General features: G+C 45.9%; 1 protein-coding gene across 5 annotated transcripts in view; it reads right to left on the minus strand.

Annotated features, from left to right (window-relative positions):
* The window catches only part of LOC115645395 (mitogen-activated protein kinase kinase kinase 3-like), a 123,876-nt gene that overhangs the window by 38,602 nt on the left and 58,023 nt on the right, over positions 1 to 27,251 (minus strand). For 3 of the 5 annotated variants that reach the window (XM_030549987.1, XM_030549988.1, XM_030549989.1), the window contains exons 3-7: positions 26,036 to 26,145; positions 11,158 to 11,201; positions 9,462 to 9,561; positions 2,698 to 2,811; positions 1,867 to 1,978 (exon numbers count right to left, since the gene is read on the minus strand). In XM_030549987.1, coding sequence (XP_030405847.1) covers positions 1,867 to 1,978; positions 2,698 to 2,811; positions 9,462 to 9,561; positions 11,158 to 11,201; positions 26,036 to 26,145 — 480 coding nt within the window. The remainder of the gene's footprint in view (positions 1 to 1,866; positions 1,979 to 2,697; positions 2,812 to 9,461; positions 9,562 to 11,157; positions 11,202 to 26,035; positions 26,146 to 27,251) is intronic. The other 2 variants (XM_030549990.1, XM_030549991.1) reach the window with 2 other exon arrangements.

The following is a 27,251-nucleotide window of genomic DNA, read 5'->3' on the forward strand; positions in this document are numbered from 1 at the left end:
CTAGAATCCTCCCATTAGTGCAGCTACGTGTGGGATCAATTCTGCCACCTGCACACACACATTAACTCCCAATGCCATCACTGGAATTTATGGGCATGTGTTAACAGTTTAACATGCCCCAAGAAAAGAAGCAGAGATGTTATTCAGTTTAAGTACAAAAAGTTCTTACTGAGGCTTTGTGCAATAACATGTATTAAGCATGTGTTTCATTCAGATTCATCCAGAGACTCTGCCAAGCTTTGGGCAAACACTGAAGAGCAGCATGAGCTAAAAGAACCCCAGCAAATAAACATGACAGAGCCAAATACAGATCTTGTATATGCACACACGGCTCCCTTGACTTCCACAGGCGTTGTGCATGGCTGTCCCAGGGTGGAATTTGACCTAATATAGGAGAACATCTCAAATAAACCACTGTGCAACATTTCAACAAGCTGCAGCCTATATTGTCTGACAGCACATACCATGCGAGTGAGAAATGGTAAATCCACAGGAAAAGATATCCCTTTGCTGCAATGGTAAAATCCTTTAGTACATAATACTGCAAGTTCTCTGGAGCAGGGAGGTGGGGTCCTAGCACAGTGGGGCCCTGATCCAGACTGGGATTCTGGCACTACTTTTATATATATTAAATAATCATTTGGATTAAACCAATAGGGTTCTCTAGAAATTACATTATAAAGTAACCCATAGAATTTAGTGGAGAATGCTTCTCTGCACAGAATTTTTAAGACCGCTTATAGAATGTAATAGAAATTTCTATTCCTGGTATAAGATTCTCTGTGCTGGTTTACTAGATCTATGCAAAATATACCATCCTCTATTAAATCCTACAGGATTTTCCATAAAGGTCTTATTAACAAACAACAACACTTTTCACCAACGATCTCAAAGTACTTAAAAAGAAGAGAAATTTCAGAGACAGAAACCGAGGCAGAAAGAGATGGAGACTTGTCCAAGGCTACAAACGTCTGTGGCAGAGCCAGGAACAGAAACCAGGCCCTGTAGGCGCTGCACAGGTGGACTGAGGGCCAGAAGGCTCATGGCCTAGTGTTCAGAGAGAGTAGGACCTCAGCACCGGCTGAAGATGAGCAATTGGAGTGTAAAGGATATTCTGTTTCATTTGAGTAGCACTTCACACACATTCATTCTCAAAACAACTCCGGGGGGGGGGGGGGGTAAGTACCATACTAGGAATCCCTTTTTACCATGTGGAGCAAGACAGGTTCAGAGGCACATCCAGAATAATGAAAGGACACAAATTCTCCTCTCACACTGGTGCAAATCTAGAGCAATGCACTGAAGCCAGTGGAAGTGAGAAAAGAATTATTGGTTTCATTCCAGGGGCAAAGCTGGGATTAGAACACAGGAGCTGCCGAATCCCAGCCCACTCGGCCCCGTTATTTCCTTCTTGTTGACAGAAGAGTGTGAAGCAGAAGGCAAAAGTAAAGAAAATGGGAGAGAACAGTTAATGCACAGCTTTGAGAGGGGCTGACTTCCTCGGGTTCTGTCCCAGGCCTTGATCAAATTCAGCAGCACTGAATTCATTTGAATCCTCTACAACTAGATATGTTTTCCCTTCGCGTCTGAAACCAGGAACCTCTGCACTTCCCCTGGCTCTTAAACAAGGTAACTGACAGCACTTCTCTTGCATCCAGGCAAGGCAGCAATGACCACGTGAGCTCGGCTGGCACAACCTTTCCTCTAGGCTGAGACCAGACACTAGCTGCACCAAGTCTTCAGTGCGCTGGCCAGATGTAAAAATATCAGGAAACAGAAATGAACCACAGGGATGGGGGGTACAGCCAGCCTGCGAAGAACCAGTGCTGGCACGCAGTGAACCTGAGTGCGTCACATTTCACTCACCTGTTGAATACTTCCGCGTCCTCTCAGCGTCTTTATAAAGGGACCCCATGATGTCGCCCATGGATTTGGATATTCTCATCTCATGCTGCTTGCTGTTGTTGGGCTGGAGGAACTGCGGATCAAAGGAAGCGGTTACACTCTGCCCCAGGACATGGTTTTGTACCTTTCCAGACATTCCCACGAAAATGACATTTGGTGATGATCACCATGTTTTCTGGTTACCAAATGAACTGAATCAGGGAGACTAATAAATTAACAAACAATAATACATATTAATCTAATATCATAAAAAACAAATCAGATTTCAGTTAATAAGGATAAATAAAAATATGAAACAGGACTTGTAGTTTGTTTCTGGTAGCACCTACGACGTGTTATTTCCAGACAGAAACGGGAGGGTCCCTGCCCCAAAGGGTTTACAATCTCAGGCCAGTGGAGCCAGAACCAGGGCTGTATCCCTCCCACTTTTTGAAAGTGGATGGGCCAGGCCCCTCGAGTACCCTGGAAGATACATGGCGTGAATGTCCTGTCACAGGATAGACACTTGCCGTCTGTCTCAGGGATCTATCAGACACCTTTTGCCATAGTGCCTAATCCTGCCTCGCAGAAAGCACTACATTAAATTCAACAGCTGTGTCAGCAACAGCACATACACCGACCTGCCAACAGGACAGATTTCAGAGCAGAGACGTACGAGTGGAAGATGGTCTAGTGACATCTCAGACAGCCACGAGCAGACACCCCTAAGACAGCGTCTCTCCTTTCCATTCCCCCCCATATGACAACAGCGTGACTCACTCTGCACACAAAAGAACAAAGCAAAGGGCTCACGTTCGCTTTCCTTGGAGCCTTCACAAACACCCTCAGGCTCTTCAGAGAAGGGCTAAGGTCCAAATGCTCCACTGCTCGGTCCAAGTCTTCCTGGGATTTCAGTGGGATCAGGAGCTGGAAGGGATTGAACAAACACCCGTAGCACGGTAGGGTCACAAACTGGGTAAACAAAGGAAGCAAAAACTTCGCACCGCACACAGAAGGCTTGGGAGGGAATGGAGAGTCTGGATGGAAAACAAAACCCAAGCACCTCTGAGCATTCAGGGGCTTTAACCTTTTCTTCAAGATACAATCCATGGAGGAACAGGATAAAATTACAACAACAATGCTCGCAAAGAACAAAGAACGCCTGAAAGCCGCATCAATAATCCAGCCAGTGGGAAGGCCAGAGAGCTAAGAACAAAGCTTATCAGTCGTCAGCGGTTCCAAACTACTGGCATTACAGAGACCCCTGGCTGTTGGGGGAGATCTTCCTGGCTCCCCTTCACTCTGAGTCATTGGACCCCCATATGCTTCTGATACTCATCTTCAAGTCAACTGTGCACATGCTAATCAGCTACAACACTTGGGCTGCTCATGGGGACAAAGCTATGGGTGGATGCTGCTCAATCTTAGTGATCTAAAGCCCTGTCTACACTGGGCAATTCTTCACCAGCGATGCCAAGGTAGCTGCGTCAGTACAAACCCCATGTGTATACAGGCAGAGCCAATATAAGCTGCGATCTGCACCACCACAGCTTACTCTGGTCTCAAGCAGGTATAAATTGGACAGATACAAATTCAGTTTATATCATCCTAGCCTGTGCACACTATGAGTTTGCACTGGTGCAGCTACCCTTGCGGCTGGGCACCAATGGGAACAATCAGGGCAAATCCCATGTGTAGACAAGGCCTAGCTTCTACATTTGAAATATGAAAATACCTCTCCCCACCTGAGCCACCGGTTCAGCTCCCAGTAGGCTCCATTTAGCCTATCAGCTGAAGCAAATCCAGAGTTTGCTGTGGGCAAGACAACGCCCTGTCTGTGTGACACAGCTACAGGTCCCATGTTTGTTTGTTTGGGTACAAGCCTGGATTTACCATGGTGTCTTTAACCAAAATTTCTGCTCTCTCACATTGCTATGTGGAGTGTCATGCTGTGCACATCAGCTGCTACTCTCCAACCCCTAAAGTAGCTGCATTTCAGAGGTGCCTGGTTAGTGCCCTTTTCTGTTACCCTGGGCCAAGGCTAAACATCTACTTCCTCCAGCCTGGGTGTGCTCCACTTAAGAGCAGTGAGCACAATGCCTCCCTCCATCTCCTGTAGGCTGCCTGGGGCACTGGTGCTGAATTCATCGAACAGACCACACCTTGAGTCTATGCAAGAACGCAGGGTGAACAGCAGTTCAGCCTTCCAGAGATGCAGAGCACCTATGGCTCCCAGTAACTTCCTGTTGACTTCAGTGGGAGCTGCAGGTGCCCAGCACCTCTAGAATAGATGGGCCAATTCTTCATGTGATCATAGACCACCACCTAGGCAGCCAAAGCAACGATCACCACCAGGTCAGATCAAAACCCACCCAGCAAAATGTTAGGAAAAAACCACTTATGCCTCCTCACTGGAGACTGTACCTTATGTACTGTTGCCTTGGGGGTCTAGCCCGGCCCACAGGTAAATACATCACTGATTGCATGCATGCAGTCTGGGATAAAGGCGGTAGAGCGCACACAGGTGAATGAGAAGCTCTAGGCACTGGCCAATACAGCTGAGATTTCAGTCTGGGAAACTGCTAGGATTGCGGCAAGAGGCTAAGAACCACAGCTTTGCTACGTACCTTTCTATCTTAGATACTTACATGGCCCTTGTTACCACAGTACAGATGGGGAACTGAATCACAGAGAGGCTAAGAGCCAGATTTTTAGAGGTATTTAGGCATCTAATTGCCATTAAAAATCTAGGCCTAAATGACTTGCCCAAGGTCCCACAGGAAGTTTGTGATAGAGCAAGGAACCAAACACAGATATTGCACATTCCAGGCTTGTGCCCTAACCTCTGGACCATCATTCCTTACCGATTCTAGCTGGGATGGATAGATCCATCCAATACATTGCTTGACCTCACTGAGGTCAATGGGAATTCTGCATATGTGTCAAGTGGAAAAGCTACCCATAGCCTCTTGTAATCCCAAAACACTGATTACAATAAAGCCAAATCCTGCTCTCAGTTGTGAGTGAATGCAGGTTTATTGATTTCAGTGCAGCTGCGTAGCTAGGAGCTGAATCCGCTTCACGTTTAATTTCTGCTTTATAATGCTTGAGGCGGCCTCAATGCAAAATGCACTGGACAACATTCCATCCTTACACTCCCCCTGGTTTCCTCCAAGAGTGGAATTTGGCCCTGAACCCATCGGGTAATTCTATAACCCCCCCTTCACCCAGCTCCTCGCATATTTTCCAAACTGCATTCCCTCGGCCACTGCTCTGAACAAAATGTTCTGCAGGTCACCATGTCTCCTTCCACTACCACATCATTAATCCATTCACAGGCCAGCCTGGGGACGCCAAAAGCACCAAGCTGAAATTGCCCTCCTCTGGAACAGAGTGAACGCAGTATTTAGCTTGGCTTTACCGATCATCCACGTCTGGCAAGTGGATTTTGCTCCATTTGGCATCTAGGCTGCTGTATACATGGATTCTGGGAACAGGGTTCTATGAGACACTAAATATAGCCACACGCGCACGCACACGGCCTAGGCACTAATTGGCAGGTTGCATGCTCTGTAACCAGGCTGCAGCTTTGCTTCTTCCGTCTATAAACGGAATAACTCCGATGACAGGCAGGAAAGCGACGAGCTTGCAAGTCCTCCCTTCTGCACTCATGGATGGCATGCCTCATTTTCTACTGCCGGGGCTACTGGCCAATCCACTGCGCCTTACCCAGATCTAAAAAATAACTGAAAAGGGGTGAGACTATTCACTTATTATTTATACCACAGTAGCACCTTGGGATCCTGTTGTGCAAAGTGCAGTACAGACACATGGGAACAGACCGTCCTTGCTCCAATTTAAATAGAGGAGACATACAAAAGGAGATCATGGTGGAAACAGTGGCCCAGTGAGGTGAAGCAATTTGCCCAAGGTCACACAACAGGACAGTGGCAGAGCCAGGAACAGAACCCAGGTGAAATGCGGCCACCTCTGGTGAGGAATGAAGCAAGAGCTTAACAATGCTCAGGGATGTCACAGCTCAGATGAGGATAGACTATTGCATCCAACTGAAACCAGGGGGGATTCAGACAGGACGTTCTCACCTGAGTCAGAGTTCAGCCAGGATAATGTCCCTATTCTAGTAAAAAAGGATAGTCAATGGCCAGACGTCGCTTCTGAATCTCATCTGACCAATGGCATGTCCAGTAATCCAACACCCCTAAGCACTATGTTGGGATCAGCCCCACATTGGGTAGACTCACACACCACTCTGCATGCATCGGCCCAACCCCTCTGATGCATCTGTAGCACTTCCAAAGCAATCCCATTGATTTCATTGCACCTGTGTCCACAGGCCTTTCAAAGGCCTACGTATCTCCAAAGCAGCCTCCTTGTCCCATTTACCTATTATGGCTTGTAAGTGTGTTTGAACAGTGCTTAGCACAATAAAGGCCAATCTGTGTTTTGCCTTTAGATGCTACCACAATACAAATATTAAATACTAACAACATATAATAAAGGCAAGATTCTGTCTGTGTACAAAGAAAAGGCCAAAGGCTGCTCAAAATGAAGTGGAGTTACTCTAGATTTACACCAGTGTAATCAAGAACAGAATTTGTTTCCAGAACACACTATTAGCCCAAACACGGTGTGTCATGGACAGCCTTTCTGTAAGTTCTGTTTCACTGGTTTATTCTATTGCCATGATAACACTTTAGGATGCATAATACCCTGTATATCAATGGGTGCAGATTTTCACACACAGACGATTTACAGAAAGAAAAAGAAAATCTAATCCCATTCTTATGCTTATAATTACTTATTAGTTCTAAAGTAGCAGCACCCTGTGGCCTACTCAGGATCGTGCTAGGTGCTATGCAAGTGCACAGGCAGGCATTCCCTAGCAGAGGGTACAGTATGTTACATAAACTTCTATTTGTTCTTGTTGGAAGAGTCTTTCAGTGGAAAGAAACCTGGAATGAAGTGACTCACTCCTGGAGAATTCCATGCAGGCTTTTTCCGGCAGGGACTATCAGAGAATGCCCAAGATTAGAAAATGTGTAACATTTCTGGCTACATTCAAAGCTTCAGCCTAGAGAGTCAATTCTGCCATAGCGTTAGACATTTATTGTGAGCACTAGCAACAGCATTGCTTGCAGAATTTGCACATACAAAACCCAGGTGGCACAGCAAGTTCAGATGGGTTCTGCAGACACGTGTTCTGTTATCTGACCACAAAAATCGCATATGCAAGTTATTTATGCATATAAAACTGTGCCTATGCAAATAGACTTCTGGCAGAAAGCCCATCAAAGACATGGCCCTACACGATAGGGAGTTTCTATTTGTTGGTCCAATCTCACTCTGCAAAAAAAAAAGGAGGATATGTGTTTTTCATTTGTACTTTAATTAAGGCCCCTAATGATTGTTTTATACATGAGCAGGCAGGCTGCGGGTTTCTTTTGCTTTCCATTTCAAGCCAGTGGGATGTGAATCAGACTGTCTAGTGGAGCTGGTTGTTTTTTTTTTAATATTCTTGCAGAAAGTTTCCATGAAAACAAAACTTTTAGGTCAACTTTTGCTTCACAAGTTTTTTGGGGTTTTGTCAAAAAACTGGAAACGCCCAAAGTTTTCACGGTTCAGTTTTTCCAACAGAATCCTGAAAATTCTCATTGAAATTGATCATTTCCCACAGACTTTATTTTTTTAAACTAAAAGGCAATTTTCCATCAAAATAAAGATTTGAACAAAAATACTGACCAACTCCACTATACAAGCAGGTCAGAATGCCTGAAGCACTAACTACCAGGGTCTGGGACTATATGATCAACCCTACGGTCTGATTCTGCCTTCAATAGAGGGACCAGATGTGAAGGCAACTCATAGCCTGCGCCTTCAAAGCTCTTGGTAGGGACTCCACAAATCCTGGTATGCAAATAGCGCCCTGATATGCAGGACTGTAGGTGACAAGATGATCATGGTTAAGGCTATGATTTAGTCACGGGTATTTTTTGCAGAAATCATGGACAGGTCATGGGCAATAAACAAAACATCACAGTCTGACCTGTCTCTGACTTATACTAAAAGTACCCCTGACTAAATCTGTGGGGGGGAGGGATGGGGACAGGACCTGGGGCCACTGCTGGGAGGGGACTTAGGGGATGCCCCTGAGGGCTGCTGCTGTGGGGCAGGAGCGGGCTGTCCAGCGGCTCCGGTCTTCTCCGGGACCGCTGCTCAGGTCACTTCTCAGGGCCAGCTACCTGGGGACACCTGAGCAGTGACCGGTGCGGCTGGCTCCGAGGCTGTTTCAGCTGCGGCTGGCTGCAGAGCTGCTCCAGAAGAGGCTTGTGTGACTGTGCCCAGGGCTACCTGAGCAGCTGGCCCCCGAGCCAGCTGCTTGGGCAGCCCTGGGGTCAGCCACGCTGGCCGCCGCTGAAGTCACGGCAATCACAGAAAGTCACCTAATCTGTGACTTCTGTGACAAACACAGAGCCCTCATCCTGGTACATTCACTGCTTAATTTGTGCCAACGCTTGCTGGGCTGAGCCCCAGCACCTCTAGGCTTGGCAGTTAGTAGCCCCGGCACCTCTGGGGTTGCCGAGTCTGTTATGAAAGTAAATAAATATTGCTTGAGTCCCAGCACCTCTTTTGTTACAAATTAAGCACTGGATCCATTCCCTCAGTCCTTAATAATCCATGAATACACACACTGATGACTAAGGATGACTGGACTGATGCTTGCATTGGGTTGGAGCGTCTGCCACAGAAACATACAGTGGGGAGAGTTCAGTTCTAATGATAAGCTAACATGGCTTGGAGCTGGGATGCTACATTAAAATGAATTCAGTGCTGGCATTGGAGGGAATTAGGGCACACTTACCCACCAAAGTAGCGCAGCACAAGGGGTGAAAGTACAAGCTTCCCTACCATGTTAGCTGTCATGGCCTGGGTTCAAGTCAGCCCAGATCAGCAGTGACCTCAAATCTATCCCATCTGATGCCCCTTCAATGGAGCATATGAAACTAGTTTAGTGGCTTCAGCCCAGTTCCTAGTGAGAAGCCCACACTGCAGCCTCAAAAAAAGTGGGTATTAGCTTGGCAGCCTCAGCAGCAGCCCCTGGGATTCAGTGAACCAACCACTCCTACAGCTGCCCCTATCAAACCAGGCACTTTGGTGGAGAAAGCTGTACTGCTGATTGTGCTGTACCCGTCCCGATACATAAGCAGAGGACTTACTTCTCCAAAGCTGTCAGTCAGTTAAGTTCTGGGTTTCGTGGGCCCTCCCTCATCTGAGGGGGCGGACCGTTTGTTCTGGCTCTCCATCCACCACCCCATACTGTACTAAAGTCCTTTGAGAGAGCCGCGTTAGCTACTGCTCCCTGTTTCGGTAGCTAGACACAGTTCAGTCAGCATCTTAACACAGAGCTATTGCATGCTAAGTAGGACAGAAAACATCAGGAAGGATTGTCTTCTTCCCCATCAGTATGTTCTGTCCCCAAATTAGAGGATTAGGAATAAACCACTGTTTAAGTCTGAAACTGGGACCCTGCCAGGCTGTAAACACAAACAGCTTAGTACCTCATTGTTTGCATAGTGCAAATCCATCATCTGTCCAAAAGCATCCATGACTTTCTGTAGCACTTCTTTGAATTTGACTGGTCTTGGAAACTGGAGAATCCTGTACGTACATACAGAAAATGAACAGCACAAGCGTCACGTGGGTACATGGGTGCCATGGTATTGGATTAGATGGCCAACTTTTTGGAGCAGGGACCGGTATTCTTATCCCATAAGTGCCATGTTAATAAGTAACAGTGATCAATAACATGGGGTAGTTCATGGCAGTGAGCCCACAAGTAGCTCCCCCCGCCCCCCAGAACAGCTACAGGTGGCTGGGGAGCATGGACCCTGCTCTTTGCTAATATGGTGCTAGCTGCCTGTGGTGCCCAGGAGGAATTCTGGCTGACCCCATCCAGATCCTTCTGAGGCTTCCAGCTGCAGCCTAACCCCTCCGCCCTCTCTATGGTGTACAGGGGCTGCAACTGGCAGGATCTAGCCCAGCAGCGCATCATCTAGATTTAGCAGAGGTGCCACTCACAGGGCATTGGCTAGTTTTCTTTGTGATCTGCCATCTCTGTGGCTACGAAGAGCAGTACGGAACTGCAGACGATGGTTTGATTTTACACGGTGAGTCGTACACCAGCCCACCTTCAGATACAAGTGCCCATTGACTTCAGAAAGGTTGCATATCTGAAGGCAGGATTTGACCCCCTGTACTATGTGTGTATTATCTAAGTATCTTGGCTCGTTGTTAAGACTTCCATTTAGTCACGGGTATTTTTAGTAAAAGTCATGGACAGCTCACGGGCAATAAACAAAAATTCACACCCATGACCTATCCATGACTTATACTAAAAACACCTGTGACTAAATTGGGGGGAGGGGGCGCTGTTGAGGGGATACCTGGGGGGGAATGCTGTTGTGGGGAGTTACTCCAGGGGGCCACTGCTGGGGATCGCTGGAGCAGCAGCTGTTCGCTGCTCTGGCCACCCCAGGGACTGCTGCTCGGGCAGTCCACAGATCCAGCTACACCACCTGAGCAGCAGCCCGTGTAGCTGGCTGCGGGGCCGCTTGAGCGGCTGGTTGCTCCAGCAATGGCTGGGGTGGCTGTCCCCGGGACTATCTGCTTGCGCCGCTCTGGAGTCAGCCACACCGGCCACTGCAGAAGTCACTGAAGTTGCAGAAAGTCATGGATTCCATGACTTCCGCGATAGACACGGAGCCCTATTCATAGTGCACTAGTTATCACGCATCTTAGCCCGAGAGATCCTGACTCTCTAAAGTGTCCTGCTCCACCACTGTCACTGGACCCTCCAACAACTGAGAGCCTTCCACATAGACGTCAAGCAGGGAGGGCAGGCGGCCTTCAAATCACAGCTCTGTTATTATGGGACCCGTGCCCAGAATCTGGTTATCTCAAGTAAGTGCCACAGGCTATTAATCGAAGAATACACCCATGTGGGAGGCCTGAAGTCCAGCTAAATACACCAGGGTTTGAGAATAAAGCTACTGGTGAGTCGCATTTAAAGAACCACAGCTGGGAACTAATCTGCCTGTTCACTCGTCCCAGGAAATACTTATGGCTAAATTCATAGGCCTCTCCCATGCTAAGCTCTCACTGCTTATAATGGGAGTTACAATCGCAGGTGAGGGCGAGCAAGGGCTCTTTGCCCCTCTGCACCAAGGGAAATGCAGAAACGGGTCAGGAACGCACCTTTTCTCGCCATCATATTCAAACTTGATCCTGGCATTCCGCTGCTGAAAGAAAGGAAATCAGTTAGCGCCCAAGATCCCGTGAGTCTAACTGAAATGGATCTGATCCAAAGCCCACTGCAGTCATTGGAAAGGCTCCCACTAACTTCAGTGGTCTTTAGATCAAGTCCATTTAGGGCCACAATGCCTTCTGACTGTAAACTCAACAGAAGCCGGGTATCAACGGGAGCGCTGTGCTCAGCTACCTGAGAACTGTCCTTGGCCCATAATGCGACAAAAATAACTTCTGCATAAATAAATGGTACCTACACTGACTGTTAACTACTCACCCTTTAAAGCTACATCATTGATAAACTAAGTTTATCGACAAACTTACATTTATGTAGGATGAAATTTGCAAAAGCGCTTAGATGACTTTGGCCATGAAATCCCATTTTCAAAAGTGACTTAAGCACTTAAGTTTGATTGAAAGTAAATGGGACTTCAGCTCCCAAGTCATTCAAGTGCTCTGGAAAGTTTTACCCATAATGTCTCTCTCAGCAGAAGTTCTCAGAGCCTTTCATCAACTGAAATGAAGCCACCTGCAGGGTAAAGCTTAGCAGCTGTTCATACTGCATAGCAACATAGGTAAGGAAATAAACCAAACTGGATCCAATACTATTTTGGAACTGAGCTTGTAACATCCACCCAACTCTAGTTGATGGTGTTAGCTTTTATTAATTATGGTATAACTTACAGAATCCAATCAAGACTGCAATCCCATTGCACTAGGCACTGTACGTACGCACACAGAAGTGACCTTTGTCTTCCACCTAGAGGGCCCAGCTGAGATCAAGGACTCATTACACTAGGAGTCACAGGCAGTCCCCACCCTAAAAAGCTCACAAGCAAGGCAGACAAAGGATGGAGGAAAGAGTATTCTCCTCACTCTGCTGCTGGGGAAGCAAGGCAACCTGTCCCACTCACTTAGTTCTTGCAAGTGGGTCTGCAGATTTCCTAGTCAACAGTTGCTGCCCTGCTCCTACCCTGTAGCTCATTACTAGTCAACTGAGCAGGAGAAACCATGAAACCTGAAGTTACACCAGGCCATGCTTCTCCGACCCTGGTGGGAGGAGCACATGAACTCCGACTGGTCAGGGCTTCCTATTTAAACTCAAAGAGGGGCACAGGAAGTTGTCTGCTCAACTGGCCTCTACCTGCTATGTTGGGCCCTGCACACTTGCTTGACTCCTGAGCTATGTCTAAACTGGCAAACAAACAACCAAACTTGTGTCTTCCAGAAGTGTTTTACACCCACCCCCCAAAATACAGACGTTTTGCTGAGACAAGTGCCAACATGAACAGCACATTGTCGGCAGGAGATGCTAACCCCGCTCATTGGCCGGAGAGTTGACAAACAGTGGCTACACTGCATGACTTTTAGCGGCATGGCTGTGGCAACACAGCCCTGTCACTAAAAGCTGTGTCATGTAGACAAAGCCCTGGATACTGCTTTCACGACCTGCTCCTGGTTACCTACCGCCCAGTTCCTGATCCTTGCCTCTGGTCTCTGAATCCGGTTCCAACCCGTGGCACGACTCTTTGACTTCAGCTCTAACCGCAATCCTAGACCTGACTAGCTCTGACCCGTGGCCCGACTTCCAACTCTGATTCCTGCTCCAATCACTAGACCCAGTCACCTCTGTCTCAGCCCCAGTGCAGAGAAAGAGTAAGTGACTTGCCCAAGACTGCACAAGGAGTCTATTGAAGTGCAAGCAACTCACCCCAGATCAGGGGCACCAAGACGGGTGGGGGGGGAGGGGAAGGCCCCATCACTTTTTAACAGCCATAAGAGCGAGCGACAGGAGGGAAGGGACATGGAGGAGCGAGTGAAGGGTGGGGCTCAGCAGAAGAGGGGGCATTAGAGTAGGGGTTCAGGAGAAAGGGGCGGTGCAAGGAGGTGGGGACCACAGTTCAGGTGTCAGTGACCCCCCCCATTTTTAGGGACCTTCCACTGCCCCAGATCTCTGCAGTTCCAGTGCAGTGCATGAAGCATACCGTCATCCTGCTACCCCACCCCTCACCATGCTGCACTTGGAACCACTTGGGTTCAAGAGGGGAACCCAATTAACAAGAGGCATTTTAGTCCTATCCTCCCCTCCCCTGCCCCCCCTTCCCTCCCCCCCGTACACACTAAACTAGTTATTTTCTTTCCATTAGCAACAAATGTATTCCCCACCTCCCTTTGTGGGCGTAGGACTGATGAAGAATCAGTCGTATACTCCCTGCATCTGAAAAGGATAACTCCTGAATGGGTGGGTGACACCACTTCCTGAGCGTGTTTCTTATCGCTAACCCTGCATTTCCAGAGCATGAAGGCACAGTTTCCATACTCTCATCCTTCAAAAGAAAGGCAGAGCTAAAATGGCTGTCTCTCAAATGGGGAACCAGGAGCTAGCTGCTCATTAGGATTATTTTTAAAAGGCCAGATCCTCAAAGGTCCCAAGTAATGCAACACATACTGAAGTCCAGGGATATTGCAGATCTGAGGACTGGCCCCTAAAAGCCATGTCTGACGAGCTAACACACAGCAGAGGGAGAAGTGAGCCAGTTTAGAACAATAAAGACCACCAGCCACCAATTTTTGGAGCTTCAGGAAAAGAGGGTACACCTCTACCCCGATATAATGCGACCCGATACAACACGAATTTGGATAGAACATGGTTTCAACTGTAATGCGGTAAGATTTTTTGACTCCCGAGGACAGCGTTGTATCGGGGCAGAGTTATATTTTTATTTCCAGTTTTGAACCTTAAATGCTAAAATATCCCAAGAAGGCCTCTTCTCCTAGTAAGTCCATTTGCTCCAGTCAGTACTGGAAGGAAAAGCATCAGAAATGCATCAGGAAGTGTGTCCCCATGAGAATTCCAGGTCTGTGCTATTCAGGTGCTTACATTAGAATGCAGCCCATTTGGAAAGCTTTGGATCAACATCCACATTAGAGATAGGTCTAAGTGGTGAAGTATTGAACTGGATTTCAAACATCCCAAATTTCAGGGGGAGGAGGGGAGACTCAGACTCATAGACTAATAGGTCAGAAGGGACCAATCTGATCATCTAGTCTGACCTCCTGCACAAGGCAGGCCACAGAACCCCACCCATCCAATTTTATAACAACCCCTATCCCAGGATCGAGTTATTGAAATCTTCAAAACTGGTTTGAAGACCTCAAGCTGCAGAGAAACCACCAGCAAGCGACCCGTGCCCCACGCTGCAGGGGAAGGCGAAAAACCTCCAGGGCCCCTGCCAATCCGCCCTGGAGGAAAATTCCTTCCCGACCCCAAATATGGCGATCAGCTAAACCCTGAGCATGTGGGCAAGACTCACCAGCCAGCGCCCAAGAAGGAATTCTCTGCAGTAACTCAGTTCCCATGTCATCCAACATCTCCCCGCAGATCATTGAGCAGACCTATCTGGTGGTAATCCAAGATCAATTGCCCAACTGTTTCAGGTCCAAGTGTTCTGGTTTAGAACCTTCCTAGAGGTAGCAAGCAGCCAGTTGCAAAATATGGGCATGGATCTGGGCTTGGGTTATGCAGTCCTCTGCTGCTTGAGGGGCATTTGGTAGAGGAGAAATGGGGTGGAGTCAGGGCCATTCCCAATCGAAACTTTTGGATGCTCCTGTGATGTGAATCCAAATGCAGGGCCTGGCTGAGTCACCAACACCAGGATTCACTCCCTGGAAAACAGCGGATATTTACACTGTATAAATGAGAGGCAAATCAGTGCCAGATTCTTTTGAGATTCACCCCACTAGTGAAGCAGGAAACACAGGGAGGAAAGCCCCCATGCAACTTTCACCCCAACTTAGTAAAATACATGCTTAAACGCTCTGCAGATTTATGCTGAGCCAAGCAGTTTCTCAGACAAATAAGTTAAAAACAGCTCGTTGCTGGAAAATGTCAAACACACTTGTAAAAACTCCAGAGAGAGAAAAAAAGAACCCTGCTGCATCCTTTTCTTCTACATTAACAACAACAACAAGGCAGATCTTCCACGGACAGCGGCCAACAAAAATACACCAGCTGCCTCACATAATTGTGCTCCACTAGTGAGGAGAGAAACATAAACAAGCAGGGTACACGGGAGAAAAACACTTTGAACGTACATGTATATAAAAAAAAACCCACAAACTTAAAATGGAGGGTTTAAAATATACACATTTGGAAAGGAGAAAAACAGGAAGTTAATCAGGTGGTTACATTCTTGTTTTGAATCCTTCCCTCACTTTATTCAATCTGTAGCTAATAATATTTAATTTGCAATGCTTTCTACTTTGGCAGTACATTATTATTATTAACCTTTTGAATTTTGGTTCTGCTTAGAAGTCCCAATGAAGATCAAGGCCCCAAGCGAGGTGCTGTATGTACACACAGCAAAAGACAGTCCCTCCCTTAAAGAGCTTTTAGTGTAACTAGACGAAAGAGACAAAGGAAGTGCTGTTATTATCCTCTTTGTGCAGGTAGGAGTGAGGTACAAAGAGACTGAAGGCCAGATTTTCACAACTGCTCAGCACACTGCATGATCAGCTCTTGAAAATTTTGGCACAGATGACCCAAGACTATGCTGGGTGCTGAGCACCTCTGAAAATCAAGCCCAAGTTGTGGGTGCTGCAAACTTGGAAATCTGGTCCCGAGTGATTTACCCAACATGACAGAGGCGGCTGTGGCACAGCCAAGCACTAAACCCAAATCTCGTAAGTCCCAGTTCAGGGCCCCAACCACAAGACCAAGACACAAGCAATTACAGCACCATTCATACAAGGACCTCAAAGTACACTGCAAATATTAAGGGGCAGATCATGAGAGACTCTTGCATGTGGCTGAGGGGCCATGCGAGAAGCCTTCCACTCTCTTAGGAACCTACACAACAGCAATCACCTGTGCCATGGGATGCTGGATAATCCTGGCCATATCACTTAGCCCCCTTTACAAGTGAGGCCCAGAGAGGCTAACAACAGCCTCCTTTGGAAAGCACTTGGGAGATTTCCTGATGAACTGGGCTTCACATGTGTCAGGTATTCCATATTAATTTACTTTCTTCCTTTCAACGGGAGGTATTGGGCAGTGCAGGAGAAAAGGTAGAGAGGTAGCAGAAAAGCAAGTGATACATTTAGTGAAACAAGGGGCGGCCATGCTGGGACATGCTAACTAATATTATTTAGCTCTTGAGTGCTTCACCCCCAGAGTTCAAATCACTTTACAACGTGGACAAGAATTAGAGCTGGACAAAATTTCTGATTTTTTTCAATCAAAAAACTGATTTTGAACAAAATACCTCTCAGTTATTTACAAAAATACTCTGGTTTTTCAGCCAGTACTATTATCTCAATTTTAAAGATGGGGAAACTAAGGCACAGAGATGACAAAATGACTGGCCTAAGATCATACAGCAGGTCAGTGGCACAGAATGCAGGTCTCTTGACTCCCAATCCATGGTTCTATCTTTTCTCTCTCACTCTAAGCTGCCTATTGCTGTAGCAGGTAGTTGATCTTTACAGGGCTTAGATTAAAATCACTCTCATATGCCCCAGGTCTTCCTGTAACACAAACATTTTCAGAGACACCCACAACAAACATACACCAAATACAGAGAGTTTGGTGCAAGATCCGAGGCCTGAACCAGAGGCTGTGAACCAAAGTCAGGTCATGTATTAAAGCAGATGCTTACAAGTTCACTGTCCTGTACGTGAACTTGGCAAAGTTGTTGCTAGTGGACTGGGAAATGGATATTTATGTAAATATATTTCAGCAAGTACAGCTGCATCCCAGTTGAGTACAAGATAAGATGGTTTGACAATATAATGAATAGGGATGTTTCGTCCAAAATATTAGGAACAAGGGGAAGTAATGAATAGGAATAGAAGTCATGAAATACATCGTAAGGTTGTGTCTTGGTTGGGTATTTTAGCTGTTTTTCTTAGCATATAAATGTCTGGGTTCTTTACTTTAATTCTTTGCATGGCCTAGGGGATGGAACAAACTCCTGCTGCCGACTTGCTACATTCCTTGCTACCAGGAACTCATGTCAGTGGACCTGTAACTATGGCGCCAGGGAGCTGAGACTATGTCTAGGTGGCAATAAGCCTGGCCAAGTGTCTGTGGTCTTTCTTCATGAGTAACACTGAAGTCTTCTGCATGATCTATTAGTAACAATGAAGCTCCAAGAACAAAAGCACTGAGCAGCCTAAACAGCACTACGGAGGCAACGCCATTCCAGCCTCCAGCACTTAACCACACTGGGTAGTACGATCAATGTCTGCTGAATCAGCTATTTGTACAGAGCTGGGAAAGCACACGGGAAGCACATATACACAAGCAACTGACAACGCTGGTTGACCCCGCTAACCCGATAGGTGACAAGCTGTCCTTTGCGGCACAAGGCTTTCCCCTTTCCTCAAAATTCAGCTTCTGGCATGACACTTAAGAACTCATTCAGTCAGCGTAAGTCGATAGGACAGCTGACACTTACTTTAGCTGTTTATAATAATGATCAATACAAGCCTATGTATAAAAAAAAGAACAGTTCCACTTATAGTCCTAAAGCCCCATCTATATAAGGTGTTTATATTGCAGTGTCTGAGCTCTTCACAATGTATTTATCCTGTGAGGTAGGGCAGTGCTATTATCCCCATTTTACAGAAAGAGGACAGAGACATGAAGAGACATTGGGCAGGTCCACGCCGCAGTCAGGCAGCATGTAACTAGATCAAAGCTACCTCAAGTAACACAAACAGTGTAGCTGTGGCAGCTGCTTAAGAGTCCTGGGCAGGGCTGTATTCACGAGGCTAGCCTTTGCTGCTGGTACAAGTACTGGCACCCACGCTAGCTAGATCAAAGTCAGCTCAGGTATGTCAACGTGAGCTGCAGCCACACCCCTGATGGCAGTGTAGGTATAAACTGCCTGATGTCACACAGGAAAATCTGTGGCAGAGCAAATATTTGAATCTAGGTCTCCCGTGTTCTAAGCACCCTAGCCACTCAACCCTCCTTCCTCCGGTGTGTTACTGGTCACTTTGGACATAAAACCCAATTTGCCATGTCTAGACTAGAGTTTTAAAAGACATCTTTTACCCTGGTATAGACAAGCTCTAAGTGTTTGTACAGCAGCTAACAGAATGGGGCCCTGATCTTGGATGGAGCCTCTAGGCTCTATTTTAATATACAATTATTATTATTATTATTAATAATAATAAACATGTAAATAAAAGTGACAGGGGATACCACCAACTTTTCTTGATTCCTGACCATTCTCCTTCAAGGTATTGCTATTGGCGTTTCCCCATAGCCTAGATAACAAATGCCTTCTGATATTTCAATTGCTACGTTTCCGAATGCCTTAAAAGGAAAAATAAAATGAAGCCACCGTGGCAACCACAAGTGTGTCACCAACTTTCCAGGGTTATTTTGGCCTCTTTCTTAAAAATGCTAATTAAAGAGAAGGCTGAAACCTCCTGGTTTCTGAGAAAAAAAAAATGTTGAAGCAAATCTAGCTGCAGCCCCTAGCGGGTTGGAAAGGAAAAGATCAGCAAGAACTGTGAAGTCTCCTCCATTCCAGCTCCTGCAGGCCAGTGAGAAGTAAATGGATCAACTGCTTCTAACTAGAACTTGTCCAGCTAAAGAATACACACCCTGTGAGGTTAGCCAAACTCTGCTTTGCTTCCCTCCCCCGTGCTTTTCACTATGAAACTGGGAAAAGCAGCCATGCTCACTGGTTTAGATTAGGAGAAATGTTGGAAAATGGAAAAAGTGCTTCCAAAGGAGGTGAATCATGATCTTATGCAGAGTTCCCTAAAGAGCAGACTGCTTTCGTAATACAAACACATACTCACACCACACCGTTAAGCCTGGAAATGGAAACGGCTTAGAAAGAATAGATCCTGTTGGGCTACACTGAGAACTCTCAGCTCCCATTTAGAGAGGTCTCACTCAGAGCTGGGAGACAAACTGGGTTGGGGCGCATGTCGAAAGTGGAGCGGAAGCTGGGAGGTGCAATGTCTAATGAAGAGTAGAAAGGTCTGTTCGTTGCATTAAACTGCAGACTAATGCATTCGTCTGAAGCAGCTGCTCAGTGCAGTTTACTATGGACAGGTACAGAAACACAGAAACTGTACTAAGCAGCATTAAGTAAACAGCGCAATGAGCATGATTCGAAGTCTTACTCTAAGTCAGAGATGGGTCCAAGACCCAAAGCTCAGAGGAAGAATGGTCCAGTGTTAGGGTACCGGCCCAGGAGTCAGACCTAGATTCAATTCCATGCTTTAGCACAGACTTCCCACTAGACCTGGGGCAAATCACTGAGGGTGGGATTCACAAAGGTATTTAGGCATCTAAATCCCCTTGATTTCAATGGGACTAAGGTGCATAAGTGAATCCCATCCTTAGCCTGTCTGTGACTCAATTCTCTGTCTGTAAAATAGGGATAATAGCACTTCCCTGTCTCCCAGGGTGCTGGGGATAAACCCACTAAAGATTGTGAGGTGCTCAGATACTCTAGTAATGGAAACCTATCAGACTAAAGGTAGATCTGGGGTGAATTTCAAACACTCTGTAGTTCAAGAATGTTCAGATGTGAGGGTTTGATTCCGCCAACCGGGGTTCCATTTTGCAAATCTTCCAGTTGCCCCCTCCCCCCACAAATTTAGGCATGTTCAAAAGTGTTGACCTGTTCTAAAAGTGCCATTTGCGAAATTCTGAACCACTCTTTGGTTCAGATTTCAAGCCAGTCACCATCTCTACAAAGTTTGGCACTTCTCGGAAGTAGGGTGTTTCATCTAATCCTATATGTACTGTTATTTTTTAAAGCCACTATTCATAAAAGTGACCACTGATCTGGAGTGCACCTTACAGGGAGTCCCAGCCTCTGAACATCTGGACCCTTTGAAGGCATCAGCAGTTGGGCACCCGAAATCCTGAGTCTCTTGACAATCTTGGCCTAAAGCCTTCATTAATTTAGGACACAGGAGCAAGCACCTCTTGCTTCACATCCCACTGTGGCAAACAAGATTGATGGGTATGGAGCTGCTGACTCTTTGGTGTTAAAATTTCAAACAGGACCCTCACAGGCAAGACCATCACAGTTAAAGCCCCAGAACTCTGGAATTCTCTTCCCCTTACTGTACACTGTTGTGCTGGCCTCGGAGACCAGCATTCTATTCCCAGCTATGCCACTGCCCCGCTATCTGACCTAGGACTGGTTACTCTGCCTCAGTTTCCCCTCCGGTCAAATGGTGATAATAATACTGACCCATGTTTTAAAGTGCTTTAAACGTCCAGATAACAAACTCTCTATAAAAGCTCTGTTATTGCTCTGTCCAAAGTTCCAGTCTGATTTCCGTCCCTTTTTCCTTGTGGTGGTTTCTCTATTAGTTGGTGGGTGGCTCCTTGATGTACTCCATGGTAGGGGGCAGGGCATACTGTTTTCCTCTTTTTCCATTCACTAGTTCAGGAATTCACTGGGCAATGCTGCATTCAACTGGTACAGTTCTAGTTAAACTTTGTAAATCTGAGAAGCAATAGGTTCACTTCTAAACCGTGAACCCCAAACAAACTGACCTCGATCTTCCAACACAGACAACGGGGCTCCCCTACTAACTCATTCACTTACACTTTGCTTGGATTTGTTCTACACTTACCCCTGTTTTTAGCTACAAAATGTTATAATCCAGACATCTGGACCATGTCCCTAAACCACAATAGGACATGACTAATCCTTGGCATTAGGAATTATCTGCATGGATCCCCCGCACGTCTAGTTGCCAGGTTGTTCAACAATTTAGTTTTTTGTCTCTCCACGTCCATCTCAGCCCTTTCCCTCCACATGAGAAGGCATGATGTGTGGTTAGCTTAGAAGCTCATGGTGAGATGAGGTCTACTGGAAGTGGCCTGCTTGGAGAAAGGCAGATAATGGGTTAGCCTCTCTGTTCTATCCTGGTATTTTAGAATTATACAGCACAAAGCACTAGGATACGGGCTTGGAAAATTGTATCCAACACCTCCTCGCCCACAGACTACACCCACTAGGTCAGGGTGCAAGATTGTCATGCATCCATAAGAACGGCCATACTGGGTCAGACCAAAGGTCCATCTAGCCCAGTATCCTGTCTACCAACAGTGGCTAATGCCAGGTTCACTCCCTCTGGGGCACCTAACAAGTAATAATCAAGTGATCATACCTCTCCCAAAGCTTTGCAATATAAAGGAAGGCACAATGTGAAGTGTATGGGTCAGTGACAGGTAGTGGCTAGAGCAATAGACTGGGATCCAGAAGGCCTGGGTTCTATTCCCATCTTTGCCACTGGATTCTGAGGTGAACTTGGGCAAGTCACTTCATTTCCACATGCCTCAGTTTCCCCATCCATAAAACGGGGATAACAGACATGCTTTGATATCTACTGCTGAAAAGCACTATGTAAGAAGTACAATAGAAGCTCAGAGTTACAAACACCTCAGGAATGAAGGTTGCTTTCCCTTTATATTTTTAGTAGTTTAAGTTGAATACAGAACTGTACTGTATTTGCTTTTGAGGGCTGGGGAGGGGTGTCTGCAGCTGCCCAATTGTGTACTTCTGGTTCCAAATGAAGTGTGGGGTTGACTGGTCAGTTCGTAACTCTGAGGTTCTACTGCAGAAGTTATTGTTATTGTAAGTGTGTATCATCTGTTGTATTGGATTGTAACAATGGCAATCCACAAATAATTGGTTTTTAAAAATTTATAACTCATTCTCTCTCCCCCTTGCTTTGTTTTAACCTTCCTTCCCCTTCTGGCTTTACTCCAGCCTCCCCTGCCCCCCCTTTTTCGTTCCTGTAACAGATCACAGTGCATCTCTCTCTACACTATTTTCAATTTCAATCTCCTCTCTCAATTCTCTCTCTCTCCTTCCGTGTTGTACGAACACAGGAGTCACCAGACTGGATCAGACCAATGGTCCGGCCAGTCCAGTATCGTGCCTGGCAATGGCCAATAGTAGCTGCTTCAGAAGATGAAACCATTTAACAGCAGTTAAAAGGGAAACCTGTTCCCAGGGAAAGTTTCTTCTAAATCCTCAATCTGTTAGAGGTTGGGGGTTATACCCAGAAGCAAGAAAGGTCTATATCCTTAACAAAAGATCTTGTTTATTATTATTTTCAATATTATGTTCCCTATCTCTTATCTCCTTATGTTTCTTTGTCTCCCAAAATGTCTTTACCTTACTTCTCCTACAAACCAAGGAGGTAGTGCAACCTAGGGGTAAAGCCCTGAATTAGGACTCAAGAGACCTGGGTTCAATTCCCAGCTCTGCTGCTAATGCATGACCTTGGGCAAGTCACTTCCCATTCACATGCCTCAGCTTCCCCATCTGAAAAATGGGGATAACGAGCTCTATGGCTTGAAAGTATCAAAGCTATATAGTATTATTCCCTTTTATAGCTTCTCTCATCAGCACAGCATTTGAAATTCAAAATTTTGTACTGCACCAAGACCCATTTTCACACAGAAACATTAAAAAAACAGCACATTTTCACATGGTTTGATGGGAAAACCAGCAATCTATGAACATTTTGTCTCCAGAAAATTTCTCCCTGTGAAAGGCACAGGAACAAAAAAAAAAATGAATATTTTAAAGATCAAATTTTGTGTTGCACACATGAAAACACATATGCACACACTGGCACACGCAACTTCCTATCTTTGCACAATCTTAATAGTCATATCAGACAAGTTCTGGAGTTTAGCTAATGTCAGTTAAAGAATGAGTTTAGCCAATGTCAGAGGAAATGGGACGACAGATGTCAAGAGACACCTGTGGAATGGGTGTAGGGGGTGTACAAATATTATAGCATCCTCTCCTGTAATGTTTGTTCCACAAACCAAGCACTCCTGCCTTCTGAAAGACACACAGAAAAAGGTGAAAATTTTTCATCCAATCTTTTTTTAAAAATGGAAAATTGTGTTGCTGACCAAAGAAAACTCTTTAAAAAATTGTTTACTTTCCATAGAAAATTTGATTTAAAAAAAATGAACACTCAAAACCAAACATTTCTACCTGGATGTGCTGCTATACAGTGCTTCGTGGGTGTTGTAATTCAGTTACCTGATATCAGAGAATGACGCAATATAAGCCAGGGGTGGCCTAACTACAGCCCAGGGGCCATATCTAGCCATTCAGATGTTTTAATCCAGCCTTCAAGCTCCTACCAGAGAGCAGGGGCTGGGGTTTTCTCGGCTCCACACAGCTCCTGGAAGCTGCAGCATGTCCTACTCTGGCTCCTATGCACAGGGGCAGCCAGGGGGCTAAGCAAGCTGCCCCTGCAGCTCCCAGTGCCAAGGAACCACCGTCAGTGGGAACTACCAAGGCAGCACTGCAGACAAGGTGGCGTGCGAAGCCTCCTGGCTGCCCCTGTGCATAGAAGGGGGAGAGGAGACATGCTGCTGCTGCTTCTGGGAGCTGCTTGATGTAAGCGCAGCCCAGACCCTCCACCCCAACCCCCTGCCCTAGTCCTGATCCCCCTCATGCCCTCTGAGCCCCTTGGTCCCAGGCCAGAACACCCTCCTGCACCCCCAACCTCTCATCCTCAGCCCCATCCCAGAGCCCTCACCCCCTCCCACACCCCAACTCCCAATTTCATGGGCATTCATGGCCCGCCATACAATTTCCATACCCAGAAGTGGCCCTTGGGCCAGAAAGTTTGCCCACCCCTGATATGAACAGACTGCTTTATAAATTAAGGAAGGGTGTGTGTGCATATATACAAGCACACCTGCAAGATTCTTGCCCTGGTTTATAACTTCCATTTTTCAATATTCACCCATCGAATACTGGTATTCCCCTTGCTTTCAACTAGGCGTATACTACTATACAGTTGTATATACTGTGCATGTCCACAGCCTCAATGACAGCTAAGAATTTTCTCTCTTTGTAGAAGAAATTCGTTACTTAGCCTAGATTCAGAGGATTTTTCCTATCTTCAAAACATCCCAACGTGGCTTGCTATGCTCTCCACCCATCATCTTGCGTAAAATGTTCAACTCCAAGCCATCCTGAACTGTGCTGGATCGTCTGATTCTATTGCAGCTGTAGGGAGCCAACTCTGAGTTTCCCAGTCACTTCTGTAAACATTTTGGACTCTCTTCAATACAAGCCGAACAACTGCAGTGATTCATTTTGACAGCTGTTACACCCAGGCTGCACGTTAGAGATATATGCAGATGCACATGCGTATGTCTGTTTCAAACTCTAGAGGGACTACTGGAACGGATTTTTCTCTAATGCATTCACAAATGTTTGTATAGGTACCAATGTCATGAAAACACGCATGAAAATTGTAAATGATTATTTTTTTCTCCTTACTTGATAACCACTCAATCAGCCTGAAATTAACTACAACCTACTGCCTGGCCACAGCACTAGAAGAAATGGGACAACCATGTGGATTTGCTGAAGTATTTCTTCCAAGGCCATTGATTTCTTATGACTTCTAGTTATTTAGACAATTATATAAACTGAGTGCAAAAAAATTTCCTCTCTTGCTCAAACTGCAATTTGAGAAATCTCTACTGTATATTCTGCATACAGACCAAATAGCATATTACATCTATCTTAGAATTAGGAGCTTAAACTTAGATACCTACATCCATATTCAGGACCCATATAGAAGTGGCCTTTTCTTCTAAAAGAGTGCTGAATACCTGTCACTCTCATGCTTTTATTTCAACTCTCAAAAAAATATCCGAGGTAGAACATGTCTATGACAGCATTCGTAACCTGTTAAGCAACAGTTTTATTCAACACAACATTAATAAAGGGATGGAAGGACGGTCTTGTGGTGAATGTGCTTGACTAGGACACATGTGATCTAGGCCCAATTTCTAGTTATGCCATAGTATGTGTGCGAGACCTTGGGAGAAAAAATTTACTTGATCTCTGTGCCTTAGTTTCCACTTCTGTAAAATGGGGATAATTTTCCCGTCTCCTACTCTTAGTCGGTCCTGCCTGTTTAGACTGATGACTCCTTGAGGCAGGGAAAGACTCCTACCATGTGTCTGTGCAGCGCTGGCTTACTCCACACTATCATGACACAAATAATGAGAGAGAAGCTTGTGGGACAGAGACCATCTTTTTGCTCTTTATTTGTACAGTGCCTAGCACAATAGGGTCTTGGTCAATGACTAGGGCTCCTATGCTCCACAATAATACAAATATTATTATTATTATTATTACTATTATTATTAAGGAAAACTAATCAATATATGCCTGCCCTTGAAGTCCATGGGAGCTTCAGAATTAGGCCTCATATTTACCTTCTTTTTGAAACAGAATAACCCTGCAATAACCCTGCCCGATTTTAACAAGATGGAATATCCTTCCACTTAAGAGCTGCTGACTAAACTCAGCTGCGCTCAACTTCTCAGTGAAGAGTTACTGTTTTAAACAGCACATGGTTTTATGATGCACCAGGTACCCAGATCACTGGTTTTACATCTAATGCATTCCTTGATTGTTGGCACCTCGGTAAAGTGATTTGATTTTCAGAGATGCTGAGCACTCACAGCTGCCATTAACTGTATGTGGAGTTGCAGGTACTCAGCACCTCTGAGAATCAGGCCCACAGCTCTTAATTTCCTGTTCTGGTGGGAGTTGCCAGTTATTGCATTGTGTCGCAACTGTACTTATCTTAGACTGCACAAATTCTGAACAGGGAGACTGTTTTCTCTTTAACTGTCCACAGAGAGCCATGTCCTCCTATGAATGAATAATCACATTTCTCAATGCAGTCACTGATGCCATGCCCAGATTTATAAGAGTTCTGGAGTTCCGCAGACTGAGCCAACCGTGCCAATGGGATTCTGGAGGTAGCTCACCTGTTTGTTGGAGTGAACACTGGCTTTGTTCCTGTTGCTGTCCAGCAGTCCCCCGCATTTGCCCAGTGCTGCCAAATCCTTCATAATAGAGTTAAGCGCTTCCTCTTCATCTGCAAAAGAAGAGGATGAGTGTAGCATGCTGAGTAACCCCCAGCGCGGTCGTGTACACACACTGCTAGTTGAGGATAGAAAAGCAAGGCATTCACCACACAGATGCTCTTTTTCAAGCTGAGTATTGTACAGCACAGGCTTCTCCCTTAGCTCCCCAGCATAGAGGAGGAATATTTTTTCCCTGCTTTCATAGGGTGTTCCCACTTAACTCTGTGCAGGGGGGAAATTGCTTCAAAATATTAGCCTTTAGAGCCTGATCCAAAACTCACTGAGTTGAGTGGGAGTCTTTCTGCCAGCATCAGTGGTTAGGACTAGGCTCTTACTCCCCATCATACACACGTACATGTCCTCATTTCTTTTCAGAGATGTTTTAAGGCAGGAATCCTTAGGATCCGCAACTGGTGGCTGGCCGGGAGATAAAGTCAGTGGGCAACCAGCGTTCAATCCAGGGAGCCTGGAAGGGAAAGCCCACGGAATCCACTGGGGACAGGGGAATAAACTGCTTGTCTAGAGGCAGGTGGGGGGAGGGGGAAATTTGGTAGATCCAAGCCCTATTTTATCTGAAACCACCCTGCTCCTTTTTAAAGTGCCTATATCTATTATCATATCCTCTGAATCCAGCTACAGGTTCCTCCACTGGCAAAATTACAGCTATTAAACCCAGAGAGACTGGATGAAGGTAGGTTCTTGGAAAGCTCTTTAGAATAAGCAAGTGTCTCCAACAAATGTCTCAGCTCCAAGAGTCAAACACTGCAACCAAGAAAGAAACTGAAACCCATCCACCTGTGAAGGTGCCAACGGTCCAGCATGCAAAACTCTAACGCTATGAGAAAATATTGAGACATTATCTGCAATGCTGAGAAGAAAGAGGTAAGAAATGGACACACAGGAAACAGTGTGAAACCACATAGTGGCTGATCCAAACACAACTAAGACCCTGGGAATCTTTTCATTGAACCCAATGGGCTTTGGGGCCGAAGCTCCAAAACAGCACTGGCTCCTCTCCCCAACACTGTGTGGGGCTGGATGTTATGATGAGCAGTCCTGCAACAGGAAGGGTCTGGAGGGCTTCTTCTAAACATGCAGTAGGCGATGCTTGCTCAAC

This window comes from Gopherus evgoodei, chromosome 2 (assembly GCF_007399415.2).
Source record: "Gopherus evgoodei ecotype Sinaloan lineage chromosome 2, rGopEvg1_v1.p, whole genome shotgun sequence".
In the NCBI taxonomy this organism is placed as follows: domain Eukaryota; kingdom Metazoa; phylum Chordata; order Testudines; family Testudinidae; genus Gopherus; species Gopherus evgoodei.